We start from the raw sequence: 14,136 nt of genomic DNA, 5'->3' as shown, positions 1-14,136 counted from the left end.
CTTGTCTGTATTCATACATCATAATAATTATACCAATCTATCTCTATCTCCCTACACATTTGATTTATTTAGCAATATTATCTAAGAAATTTGGAGTCCAAATGCTTGTGATCTGTAAGATTTATAGCCAGGATTAAATAGATAAATCACCGAGGCAAAACTATCACTAAGTCTTATACTTTGAGATGAAGGTTGCAGCAACCTTTAGCTGATATTTTTTTCTGAGTTAACTGTTAAAGGTCAAACCCCATATTCTGAATTATATATGAATATTCCACTTAATTTCTAATTCAGATGACAGTAATAATTTTTAAGATTTAAGATTTTTCCCTGTCTTTAATTTATACCATTATTTAATGATTTTAAGACCCTACAATGTATAAGGAAAAATAAATTTACTCATCAAATAATTTGAACTTTATAAGTGTTCAATGCTATTTGAATTTTAAAATAAGCACAACTAAATGCAAACTTTCAGATTTAAAAGATAAATGTACTAGCATCATCTCTTTCTATTCATAAAAATGACACATTTAAATTGAATGAAAATTGTCAATTATTTAATTCTCAACTCTACAGATTCTATTATTGTTTGTTGATTTAAAAACCATCTAATGTAAGTAAAGGATCTTAGTATTGAAGAATTACATAGCATAACTGATATTATTGTTGAGGCAACTCTATTTAAAAATCATAATTATTTATTTATTAATTTTACGAAATTAAAATTTCTCACTTTAAGAAATATAATTGTTAGACAAAGTGAGCTCAATAAACATTTTGTCACTGAAGTATAATGTCCTAATGGATGCTGGCTTTATTTTTCTTTCAGGAATTCAATTAGTACCCATTATTTTAGTATAAGCATGTTAGACCAGAAAAGGAGAGGCCACAAGTATTTCAATACTGATGCAGTTAGACTTCTCTCCCATTTAACTATTCAGCATTTAAAGTAACATTGATAAAACTTGAGGATAAATCTCTAAGACCTACCTAGGCAATCAATTACATAATTAAAACAATTGGTCCAGAAACTATCACAGCACTAAACATGGTCTGCTGGGACAGAAATGTACTTTGTCTTTTTGCAGCAAACCTGGGCTTGATTCCCAACACTGCATAGAGTCTCCCCCAGCATATTTAGGATTGATTCCTGAGTTCAGAACCAAGAATAAGCCCTGACCAATACCAATTATGACACAAAAACAAAACAGAGGATGGCTTGTTGAACTGACAGCTATATTTAAGTCTGATATCTTATTGAGGGTGTAATATAAATAAATAACAAGATGTGACCCTTCTACTTTTCCCAATGAAAAAATTTTAGAACAACAAATACAAGCATTTCAGTGAATCATGGAGAATTCAATTCAGCAACACTTAATGTGTAGGTTCTTTGTTACATGATATGTAACATGTAATTACATATGTTCAGCATGTGATTGTATCTATATTGTATGTCACATGTACACTAGAGGACAATAGTAAAGTGTGTTATGGCCAATATTTGGCTAATAAATCATTGAGAATAATTGTAATTTGTAATGTATGTCCATTATTTTATAATAGATCTCCCTTTTTCCTTCTTCCCTAATGTTTGTTGCCTTAGAATTTTGAGATTTGTTCCCTGAAGTTTCATGTCTAAACTCTCAAAAAAAAGTAAATGATCACTCACTCACATATAAAATGCATTCCATTCAATTAATTTTGTTATCACCTAAGATGTGATATGTTTTTTTTAAAGAATTCTTCAACATAGGTTAGAGACGACTCATATAGACTTTAAGTTTGCAAATTGATCAATTGAAATCTCATGACCCTGAGGAAGTTACTTAATAGTTTTTGGTCTTAGCCATATTCAGCTACTATATTATGTACATTTTACATTTTAACTTATTTTATTTTCAAAAATGTCCTGTTATAGGTTTCTTTCACTATAAATATAACACACTATGATATAAAAAAATTACATAACTTCCTCAGATTCACAAAGCTATAACATGTAAAATTCAGCATCTTTAATTGGATCACATAATTGGAAATATAAATATTTGATGCAAAATAAGGTAGTTACTATAATATTTAAAAGTTCAAATTATTTCTAACATAATACTTATCATTGTAACAGCTTTAATAGGATCTACAACAAAGTCATGGTATCATGGCAACATAAGACACCATGTTATAACTCTGTTACTTAAATATCAGAAAAATTCATGTCTTATTTTACCATTTTGAGGACTTTGTGACTTTCCAAAGATTAATAAATAATGTGTCTCTGATAGCTGAATGCGTTTTAGAATTACTGCTATTTTTTTTTTTTTTTGGCTTTTGGGTCACACCCGGCTGCGCTCAGGGATCACTCCTGACTCTATGCTCAGAAATAACTCCTGGCAGGCTCAGGGGAGCAAATGGGATGCCGGGATTTGAACCACCATCCTTCTGCATGCAAGGCAAACACCCTACCTCCATGTATCTCTCTGGCCCCTGAATTACTGCTATTTTTATTAGAGTATTCAAGGTGTATATGTGCTTGCTTCTATATTTTTTTATAATATATGTTCCTTGCAACTTGCTTAAGTTGTATTTGAATTGAACCTTATTAATTCAAATGGTAAAATTATGCTTAATAGTATAAAGCATAAATGACATTTTCTTTCATGTTTTATATTTAAAAATCTCAATCATAGGCCAACAAATCCAAAAATGTATACCTATTTATGTGATACAGGACAAAGCTAACATTCTATGTAAAAATGCACATGTAGAACCAGAAGACAAAATCATTACAAGCAATAGTTTTTACTCACTTATTGGATGGGATATTGAGTGGACAGGCACAGGGCTGACAGTCTTCAGAAGTTCCTTTAGTGGAATCACCATAGAAACCAGGAAGACATTGATTGCAATATGGGCCAGTTGTGTGATCTTTACAGTTCTGAGGGAAAAAAATTAGAATTCATTATTTTGGTCTCAAGTATTAAGATATTATCAAGAACAGTCTACAATTTATCCTCTGTCAAAAGAAATAACTACACACTAAATGATCATAATTTTACCTGGGAAACAGGATTCAAAATTAATTTAAAATCTAGTTCTTTTTTCTTTTTTGCTGTTGTTGCTTTGTTTTTGTTTTTTTGTTTTGTTTTGTTACCTTTTTCTTCTTTTTTCCCTTCCTTCTTCTAAATTGATTTTTATAACACCTAGACAGACTCCTCCCAAATATTTTTTTCTTTTCCTTTTTATATTAAACAGAATCACATAACTTGAATCATTCAGCCTCATAATTTGAGGGAAGAAAAGGATGGTACCAGGACCAGACAGTCATATGAACATGTAGTGGAAATAAAAAATAATCAGACTTGAACACCAAACCCAAAGTCAACGACAACAGAATCGATACCCAATCTACAAGATGTAAAGTGGGGACCAGTTACACTAGCATTCTGGGGGATAAAACAGGGAGATATGGGATGCATTCTGGGAACGGGGTGGAGGGAGGACAACACTGGTAGTGGGAATGCCCCCTCATTCATTGTCACTATGTACTTAAATATTACTGTGAAAGATTTGTAATTCACTTTAGTCACAATAAAAATTTAAAAATAAACTAATATATAATTATATTTCAGTATGTATATTGATATATATTAAAAAAGGATTGAAATTAAATACGTTTTTATTATACAATCCTGTTTCAGGCCAAGACAATGAGATACAACAGATAAGGTATTTGGAGGTACCTTATGCATGTCAAATTGGGTTTGACTCTTAGAGTCCCTGAAGCACCATCAGGAATAAAACCTGGTAGTTTTACCAAACAATCTGAGTATCCTATAAATAAACCTTCCCAATCCTAGAATAAACAAAAGTAAATTTTTTTCAAAGTTTAACTTTTTCTTAGACATGTACATGTGATAATTTTATGTGTATATTTCTAGATTTTCATAATATATTACTGGAAATTTTAGTTGGTTCCAGATGAATATTGTTGATCAAGTTAAAATAACTAATTTAATGACTATTTTGGGTCTCAGTTGGCCAATTACAAATAATATTCATACTATGATCTATGAAGCATTTACTCAACTTATATTTAAGTGCATATATAAAATTATGTAAAAATATAATGATATGCAGTAAAACCCCAAGATACCTAGTGCCTTCATTCAATCCTTTCTAAAAGAATTAAAATTATATTTTTATACCATTAGAATTTTTGTTTTATCTTGTTTAGTTGGTTGATTTGAGGGAGGGCAATGTCTAGTGGTGTTCAAAGATTATATATTCCTGGGTCTGCATTCAGGAACCACTCATTGTGGTCTTTAGGGGAACAATATGTAGTTTTGAGATAAAAGCCAGGTTGGGCACATTCAAGGCAAGCAACTTACCTACTGAACTAATTTTTTAATCCCAGTAACTAGTATTTTATAAATGTTCTATTGAATAATAAACATATTAAAGTTAAATTAATTTATTCTGTGATTTTTTTTCAGTAAAGAACATTAACCAATCCATCTATGTTTACAAAATTTATCTAGATTGGTACGGAAATCAACAATTGAATCAACTTAGAAAAGGAATTCCCCATAATGCTTTCAAGAGCACAATTTTATTATTTTACTTTTGGTTTTGTCTTTGAGTCCTACTCAGCGTAAGCTAGTGTAGGGCTCAGGGCTTACTCCTGGTTTACTTCTGGTACAGGTATCTCTTGATAGTTTCAGTGGACCAAAGGATGTACAGGGGTCAAGCCCAGGTCAGGCGCCAAACTATCTCTCAAGTAGCTTATTGCATTTTATTTGTATTATATGAACACTCTCAGATGTTATAGACAAATGTATTTAATTAAAATAAGTCAAGCACCGGGGTGGCAGGAAGAAAGTTGATATGGGAAGATCATATATCAGCATGTTTTGATTTCTGAGTTTAATTTTGACAATGCATGGATCCTGAGTGCTGAGGGATTTAGCACTGATGGTCTCCATGTACCACTGCCTGAGCACACTGCCATCTAAGATCAGAAATGGCTTCAACCCTGGCGCTTACTAAGGGAATGTCTCATTTCTCCTACCACCACAGGATATGGCCCCAATTTAAAGATACTCTACATATACATTTGATTTTGTTGTTTTGTTTTCAGATCACATTTCTCAATGCTCTTTGGTTTTTCTTGACTCTGTACTCAGGAATCGCTCCTAGTAGAGCTTGGGGACCCTAGGGATTTCTATTGGCTACATATAAAGCAAATGCCACTCTCACTGTATGATCTTTCCAGCTCCATATCTACATATATGTTATGAATTAAATAGATTTTTATTTCTAAAGCATATAAATAATATTTTATATGTTTAACATGTTCATGAGAGCCAGGAAAATAAATCTTCTTTTTGTCATCAATAATCAAATATATAGAGGAGGGTACTAAGCTATCAATTCACTGTAACTATTAAATATGAATTTAATCTTCTGAATGACTAGTAGAGTAGCCAATATAATTTAATTATTATTTTGAACTATATTTATTCTAATATAACTCTAACATGCAAATTTAATTGCATTTAATAATTATATTTATTACAAAATGTGTAATACATATGTATTTTTCTTTTTTAAGTATCTTAAATTATACATAGGCAGAGGAATATATTGTTATTGAATACAAGAGATTAAGATTATAATTCAATGATTTGATGCTCTTTAACTTACATTCTGTAAGGTGAGAGTACGAAAACCTATGATTTATTAAGTTTCATATTCTAAAATTTCCTGTTAGCTTTCTCAATTATAAGTGATTAGATAAGTATTTACTGGCCAGTGATACTTCAAAATAGATTTTCTTTAATTTATATGAAATGCTTTCTCAAATTAATTTAGCAACACTATTTCAAAGACAGAATAAAGTTTAACCTCAGTATGCACAATTGTCTAAATAATAGCATATTGAATGGAATGTGCAAAATAGCATCAGTTTGGAGAAAGATGATTGCCTTTGATTTGAACATCACATTCATTTATTTACATTTTCAACCTCAACTAAAATGGGTATTATAAAGTATTTGTTTAATATTTTTGCTTATTTTAATATGACATAATAAAAATAATATCTTCAAAGGTGAGAACTTCACAAACTAAGACTACTAAATAATTATGCTTTAATCATGTTGAAAATAGTGCCATTACATCTTAAAGTTTTGCATAAATCAAAATACTGTTAATTACTTACTTTCATAAAAAAATAACATTTAGTGTTTTATTGTGTTTTGTAAAGTCATCTTATTTAATTTTCTCTTAATAAAAATAATAAAATTAATTTGAAATATCAAGCGTTTCTTTTATTATGACTATATAAAATGTTATTTATTAGAACTCAAATCCTTTCTAAGATAAAAGGTTTGTCCTAACAGATTGACATTTTTACAGGTGTTCTACTAAAAATCACATTTTCCAACTGTTTGTTCACATCGTATCACAAACACAATAAGAAAATAAGAGTATGCAATATTCCCACACTGCCAGTTTTCTTTGAGTTAAAATTACCATTTTGTGCAGATATACACTATAGAGATGTATGAATTTTGATCAGATATCAAAATATTTAAATTTTAATTTTAATCAGATTTCAAGACAGAAACAAACTTATAAGTGGTTTACTATAAGTTATATACTTAATGCTTAAGAATATTAGAAATAAAAGAAAGAATATTGGTCAGATAAATAGTAAGAATATTCTTAATATATTGCATTCATTTTTATTTTTATTCTCTGAGTATCTCATCAGACTAACAATTGATATTTCCATTTAGTTATCAATAGTATTTCAAGACACTTGAAATTTTTCTGAAATAAATTATCTCCAATTATAATGAAAATACCAGAAATCATCACATTATGTCTTTACCATTGACTACATTTCTTTCCTCATATCCTTTTTGTCAAAATTACACTGAATGAAACTCTCATTGTAAATAAATGGCTTCTATTTTAGGATATCATATAACATTGAAATAAAAAATGATTGTACTTATTCCTAATCAATTCACCATGAAATATTACTATTAGAAACATTGTAAATTTGGTGTTAGAAATATTTTCCCCTAGGTTTAAATAAACAAAGTTCTGTCAAATTGGGACTAGACATTTCCCATAGCAAATTGTAAATTATTTAGAGGTAACTTAATATGTTTCCCAAGGTACATTTTAAAAGACTTATTATATAATTAAAATGAAAATCACTTAGTCTTTCCATCATAAAAATGCCACTTGAAAAATCTACTGATCTACAAATTAAGGCTAACATGCTTTATAGTGCGATGCAATTAAACAAAATCTTTTACAGAGAAAATAAAAAGAGCATCAATAAACCCAAATGCCAAATTACAATAAAACAAAAGCTCTGAATTTTCATTTCAGATTGTTCCCAGAAGCTTTTAAGAAGGAAAAAATGGGGGGTGGGTGGAGGAAATATACACAGGAGAAAGATAACATTAAGAAATATAGATAACAGAGCCTGCCTTAAATTGTACAGGGAAATATGAGTATGATATCCTTCTAAATTGGCACTGTTTCAAATTGTGTTTCTGCAAGACTAATGAAATGAGAAATGTTGTTTCAAGCTTCATGCTATGTCAGACAATATATAGCTAATGTGCCCTTGAGTTAATCAGAACAGTCTATTCAGGGTAATTCCTCAATCCAAAGGTATGATGGAAAATACGTTAAGTGTTTTTTCTCTAAAAGAGCACTGAAGTGCGAAAGAAAAAAACTTTTTGTTTGTTTGTTTTTGGGTCATATCCAGTGGCACTCAGAGGTTAGTCCTCTATCTGTGCTCAGAAATTGCTCCTGGCAGGCTTAGTGACCATTTGGGATGACAGCAATCAAATGCAGTTTGGCGGCATGCAAGGCAAACGCCCTACCTGCTGTGCTATCGGTCCGGCCCCTTTATTTATTTGTTTGTTTGTTTTTAACATTTCTGACAAATATTTCTAATAAGTAATCTACTGCAAATGTTTATTATTTTAACTACCTAGATTTTATATATAGTTTTATATTTAAACATTTAATTACTTATGGATTGGTGTCTGCTTCTTTCCCTGTGTTTTTTTTTTTTACTAGGAGGTCATATATATGGTTGCAGGGCTCTTGAAATTAGGTGTATATCTCATCAGTAATAAGAAACTTTCATAATGCTCATGCACAGAGCTATCTGTTTTAGGCCAGAGGGTACACACGTGTGGCTCTGACTGGGTAGGTTAGAGTGTGCTGTGCATTTGGGACATTATCAAGAATTGAATTTGGCCTCAAGTCTGCAAGGTAAGAACTCTGCCAAAGAAATCCCTTGGTCCTCCTAAATGTTAAAAAATTAGAAGGAAAAAAACATGCAATTTATCCTCATTTTTAATGTGAAAATATGGAAGCCTGGCTATTAAAATAGCTATATTTATATTTTCATACCATTGAGATACAAATCATCTCCTGCTCTAGATTTATTCTACTTATAGAGGCAATATATAAATTGATAGAAGGAAGCTAACCATATGGACTCATAGAAGATATGTATTCTAGTTATTAGTTTTGTTTTATTATAATATCTCTGATATTAATGCAGTTAATAAACTAATAAGAATAAGCACTTCCTAATACATGCTTGTTAGGAAGACTGCATAGGAAAGAGCAATTTTCAGCTTCTAGACAGTTCAGAATAAAGACATCTGTCAAATCTTTCTTAACTAGTATGTAAGGTAAAGTCCCAAAGGCAGTAATTGAATTGCAGGGTCTAATGAGCTGATTCCAGCCATGTCAATCAGTATCCCCAATGAGGAAACACTTACCATACATTTGCCAGTGATATCATCACAGGACTCTGCATGACCAAAGCACTGACAGGGTTCACAGATGCCGCCAAAAATAGTGCCATTCACTCTTCTGTGCCTAGGCCAACAAGACTGAAAGATAGAGCTTCATGTCAGTTGATTTTTCTTTTAATTCATCTTTTCTATTGTTAAGATAAAGGATATCCAGGTTGTAAATTCAGCTAATGTGATTGTCAAAGTGTAACCATTATTGAAACATTGCTACAGGGATAGTCCTTCTAACACTGGGATTTCATACTGACCTTAGTGGCAGGTATGAGATTAGAGGAAGCATTAGCTTGGTGTCTTTTCTGAAATGGTAAAATAGAGCAGAGATATAAGGAATTGAAATGTGACAGTTTCAAAGTAAAAAGCACAGACAAGAAAATAGAAAGAAAAGATATTGGGCGTTAAAAAGGAGATAGCATAAAAGGATTCCTTAGAAAAACTTAACCTTAGAGAACACCTCATGTAGTCCCAAGCATCTGGTCTTTTTGGAACATGATACCCATTTTACATACTGTCTGCCCTTAACTCCTTCACTTTCGAAAAATCTTCACGGTTATTTGGAAAAAAGGCAATGCCCTATTTTATATTTTATCATACACTGTTGATTTCCACATAATATATAATTCATATCTCCCAAACAAAGCTTTCTGTAGCCTATTGTGCTTTCTCAAATTTACACAAAATACATTATGACTTATTTACAATATCCTCTTGATGTATTATTTTATGGCATTATTCTCAAGATCTTATAAATATTTATTATTCCATTTTTAAATGTAAAATTATAAAGAAAAACAGATTAAAGTGATTAAAAATAATATTTTTAATAAATAATATCAACAGACTAATGTCACCCTTAGTTAAATTTTCTTTCTGTAAGGTTTATTATAAACCAGAAGGGATACAAAATAAGAGTGAAGTAAATATGACTGTCCTATAAGAGCTTATGATCTCCCTCCAGATATAATTGCATTTTATGGATTATTTACTATATTGCTGAATAGTTAAATGCAACATAATATAACATGAAAAGATTTTTCCAGTTGAAAGGAAATAGAAAAAAACTGAAGTAATAAAACATACAGAATTGTGTTGTTTGTTGTTGGAAATATTCATCCTGCCTCAGGTTATAAAGTCTGTGAAATTTGAACATTGATAACAAATACATAAAAGGATGTGCTGATACTTCACATCTGAGAGGAAAGCAAAAGCAATTTTCCTCTTAATTTAAGCAATAAAAAAGAGAGGTGTCAATCTTCTCCCTTTCTAATAATTTAGCAACATTAAAATTGCTGTCATTTATTGTAGAATGTTGTTTCTGTAATATGTCTTTCTAAAAATTGGAAAAGCTACTTTTCCAGAAGGTAAAAATTAAGAATGTTGATAATAAATGGGAAACTAATGTAGTTTTACTTATAAATATTTATGTAATCTTTATTAATAGTTTTTTTGGTTGTTTTTTTTTGTTTTGTTTTGTTTTGGGGCCACACCATTGATGCTCAGGGGTTACTCTTGGCTAGGCGCTCAGAAATTACTCCTGGCCTGGGGGGACCATATGGGACTCCGTGGGATCAAATCCCGGACTATCCTATGCTAGCACTTGCAAACAGACACCTAACCTCTATGGGCACAGCTCTGGCCTCTTTATTAATAGTTTTAAAGTTCCTCAAGCATATTCTTTCCACATCATATTCAAAATTCCCCAATTCCTTAGTTCTTTAACTTAGCCAGTGATTCTATATGATAGAAAGCCATTGGCATTTATGTTTTTACTATCATGTCCACAAGCAATTATTTCTCTCTATCTTCCATATACACAGAGTTGTGTGACTAGAAGGATTTTCCCTTCCATAATATATACCACAATATCACAATATCTTCTCTTCCCCACATCCCAGTGTGTGTTGGATGTATGAATAAAATTTTTTCTGATGGATTAATAACATCATCTTAATAAAATCTAGTATTTCCATAAAAATAAAATGAAAACGGCAAATGTTAATTCTTTAATATTTCACTACATTCCAGTTACCTACTTCCTTTTTTTTAATTAAAAATACTACATAAGGAACCAGAGATAGTATGGAGGTAGGGTGTTTGCCTTGAATGCAAAAGGACAGTGGTTCAAATCCTGGCATTCCATATGGTCCCCCGAGCCTGCCAGGAGTGATTTCTGAGCGTAGAGCTAGGAGTAACCCCTGAGCACTACTGGGTGTGACCCTAAAACCCAAAAAAAAAAAACAAAACAAAACAAAACATAATCTTCCTCCCCTGTTCTTTTTCCTGTTTTTTTTTTTATTCAAATGATTGTGCTTTCACAACCACTGAATTAAAATAATTCTTGTCTACGTTAGCAATTTCTAGATAACAAAATCCATTGGATTATATGAACTTTTCTTTTAACATGTTGAAGTCATCTCTCAACTCTTCCAAGACAACCTTTTTCACATTTCTAACCAATAATGTATTTGTCATCTCGGCTTTTACCTTATTGCTTATTGTCAAGAATCCCTTGAGTCTCAATCAATTTTCTTGGTTCCATTACATTGCCCTAACTAAACTCATTCAATATTATAGTTGCTGATGTCTTCCAAAGCATTTTGCTCCAGACTAGATATTTTTATTTCATCAACATCATATACAAACTTTCTATAGGTGTTTACTTTTCACAGTTTCTGCAAACCCAATATTTCTAAAATATATTGTTGGATTTTATCCTCCCTATCAACCATGTATCTCTCTCCCTGACTTTCCCAGTTGGTGACTCCATAATCAATTTTACTCCAAGTGAGTTATCTATGTGCTAACCTAAAATATATTTCTTTCAACCTTTCCTTAGCATGTAGTTCCCCCCTCTCTATGGAATAATAGTTTATATATATATATATATATATATATATATGCATATATGTGTGTGTGTGGTTCATAATATACATATATAATCCTATGCTAATCCTTAATATTTTACTTCGTTTTATTTTTTGGTTTTGGATCACACACCGAACAATGCTTAGAGCTTTCCTAGCTTAGTACTCAGGAATTATTCTTGGGGTTGCTTTGGGAATCACATGGGAAAGCAAAGATCAAGCCTGGGTTGGCTTTATGTAAGAAAATTTCCCTCCCTACTGTACTATTGTTCTGCAACCTGCTCCCCAACATTATCTTAACATAACCATGATCATTACAATATTCTACCACAATAACATTAACCATACCATAAAATGTTTTTTTTTTAAGTTTTGGTCTGTTTGGAGACACTCAGCTACTTATCAGATCTTGCTCCTGGCCCTATGCTTAGAGATATTTCTGGCACCAATTGGGAAACTATCTGCACATACTTACTGTACCTGATCCATTGAACTATCTTTCCAGCTGTATATTGCTTTTCATACAGTATTCAGGCTAATATTTTTAGAAAATATAACTAAGATTATCATCTTACTCATCTTAAAACTTCTTATGATGCCTAGTCCACTTAAAATAAATCTCAAGGGGACAGAGATGATACAATTGTGTTTTTCTTGACTATGGCTAATCTAGATTCAATACCTAGTACTGCACATGGTTCCCTGAGCCCACCAGTAGTTATCCCTGAGTGCAGAGTCATGAGCAATCCCTGAGTATGACTAGTTGTGTCCTGAAAACAAAAACAAAATTTAAATTATCATTATTAATGGAACACTTTTATGATCTGGTTTCTCCAATCACATATCTGTGTCACTCTGCACTTTGCTTCATAAGCTCTAACCATTCCTGCCAAGTTTTGGGTCAATGTAAATCTCCAAACTTTTTCCAGTTTCACATCACTCTTTATATAGCTGACTCTCTGGTTCAATACTCAACTTAGATATTACCACAACAGGAAAATTTTCCAGCCAATATTTTATAAATAGTCCTTCTCATCTAAATTTTCTATGCCCTTTCTCAGAACCTTAATCAAATCATGCTATTTAACTTCTTCATGGATTTATTACAATTATTTAAATTTACTATCTGTCATACTGTCTATCAGTACTATGATATTTTAGGGCAGGGACCATTTATATACGAGTCATCATTCTGTCATTTATATCTAGATTTTTGATTATATCAAAATCCATGAATATTTATTGAAATAGTGAATGAAAATAAGAGAAAATGATTTTATAATGAACTCCTTTGATCTGGTGGAATTTATATGGTATCAGTTTTAAAGGTAAAATAATTGGCCTTGTGAAATTATTGAAAATAAAATGAAGTAGGAATAGATAATAATCTGAGAACAGAAATTTTAGCAAAGAAACGAGAAATTATTAGAGTATCATAAAAATAAATCAGCCCAAACAGTAGAGTTCTAGGATTCATTATCACCTGATTAAACTAAATTCTCCAGTGAACTTTAAAAATAACTTCATTCGTCAAACAGCTATGTGAAAGACATGGTTTTTATTAGCTATCTTCTGTATCTTTATTCTAACTCTTCACATATGCTTGCATATTTTTATTATCTAATTGTTAACATCAATTAGCATCCAATTTAAGACTTTTTCACTACAGACTATTTTTTGTGACATCACTGCTCACTGGAATGAAATTATCTCTGACAGATTACTGCATTTATGTTCTATGCCACTTACTTACTCTCTAATTATATAGTCCTATGATTCAATTTTTCATTTCAGGTATTTAATAGCTCCCTAAACACATTGCTAGCTCTTTAAGATCAGGGCATATTATGTAATCTTCCTCAAAATCATATCATTGTTCAGAGCAGAATTTGCCAAATATTGTCAATAAATTTTTGAACAAAAAGAAAAGTGTGAGCCAAAAGCATAACTAATTAAATAATTCTAATATTTAGACAATTTAATATTCAATGGGCATTTAGACATTTTATAAAAGTAATGAATACTGAGAACAACTAATGTGGGCAAGTATCAAAGGCAAAAAGAAAACAAGGTATTAATTATTCCAATTTTGAAATGGGAATTTAAAGATTCAAAGAGTCCTTTGATTTGAAATACATCTAGAATTTAAAAAAAATCATGCTTTATCAAATACACTATGAACTTTACATGTAAAATTAAAATTGGGTTGATAGATCTAATTCCATTTCATCCTCATTTTTATCTTCTTTCTGTGAAGCGTGGAAAAGCAAGTATTTCAATGAATCACATTAGGTTTTATTTTTAGAAAAGTAAGTTAGCCCAGTGGAAGGAAGCATATTTTCACAAATATAATTTTATGTCCTGCAAAACCTCTGATCGTATGCATTACTTTAAAATACAAGCAAACTGAC

The 14,136-nt window shown here is 31.0% G+C and overlaps 1 protein-coding gene across 1 annotated transcript in view; it reads right to left on the bottom strand.

The window, feature by feature from the left end:
* The window catches only part of LAMA2 (laminin subunit alpha 2), a 660,685-nt gene that overhangs the window by 292,752 nt on the left and 353,797 nt on the right, over positions 1-14,136 (bottom strand). The window contains exons 16-17 of the mRNA XM_049771159.1: positions 8,829-8,942; positions 2,811-2,938 (exon numbers count right to left, since the gene is read on the bottom strand). Coding sequence (XP_049627116.1) covers positions 2,811-2,938; positions 8,829-8,942 — 242 coding nt within the window. The remainder of the gene's footprint in view (positions 1-2,810; positions 2,939-8,828; positions 8,943-14,136) is intronic.

Source organism: Suncus etruscus, chromosome 4 (assembly GCF_024139225.1).
Source record: "Suncus etruscus isolate mSunEtr1 chromosome 4, mSunEtr1.pri.cur, whole genome shotgun sequence".
In the NCBI taxonomy this organism is placed as follows: Eukaryota; Metazoa; Chordata; class Mammalia; order Eulipotyphla; family Soricidae; genus Suncus; species Suncus etruscus.
The sequence above is the reverse complement of the archived record's forward strand: the minus strand, read 5'-3'. Positions and strand labels throughout refer to the sequence as shown.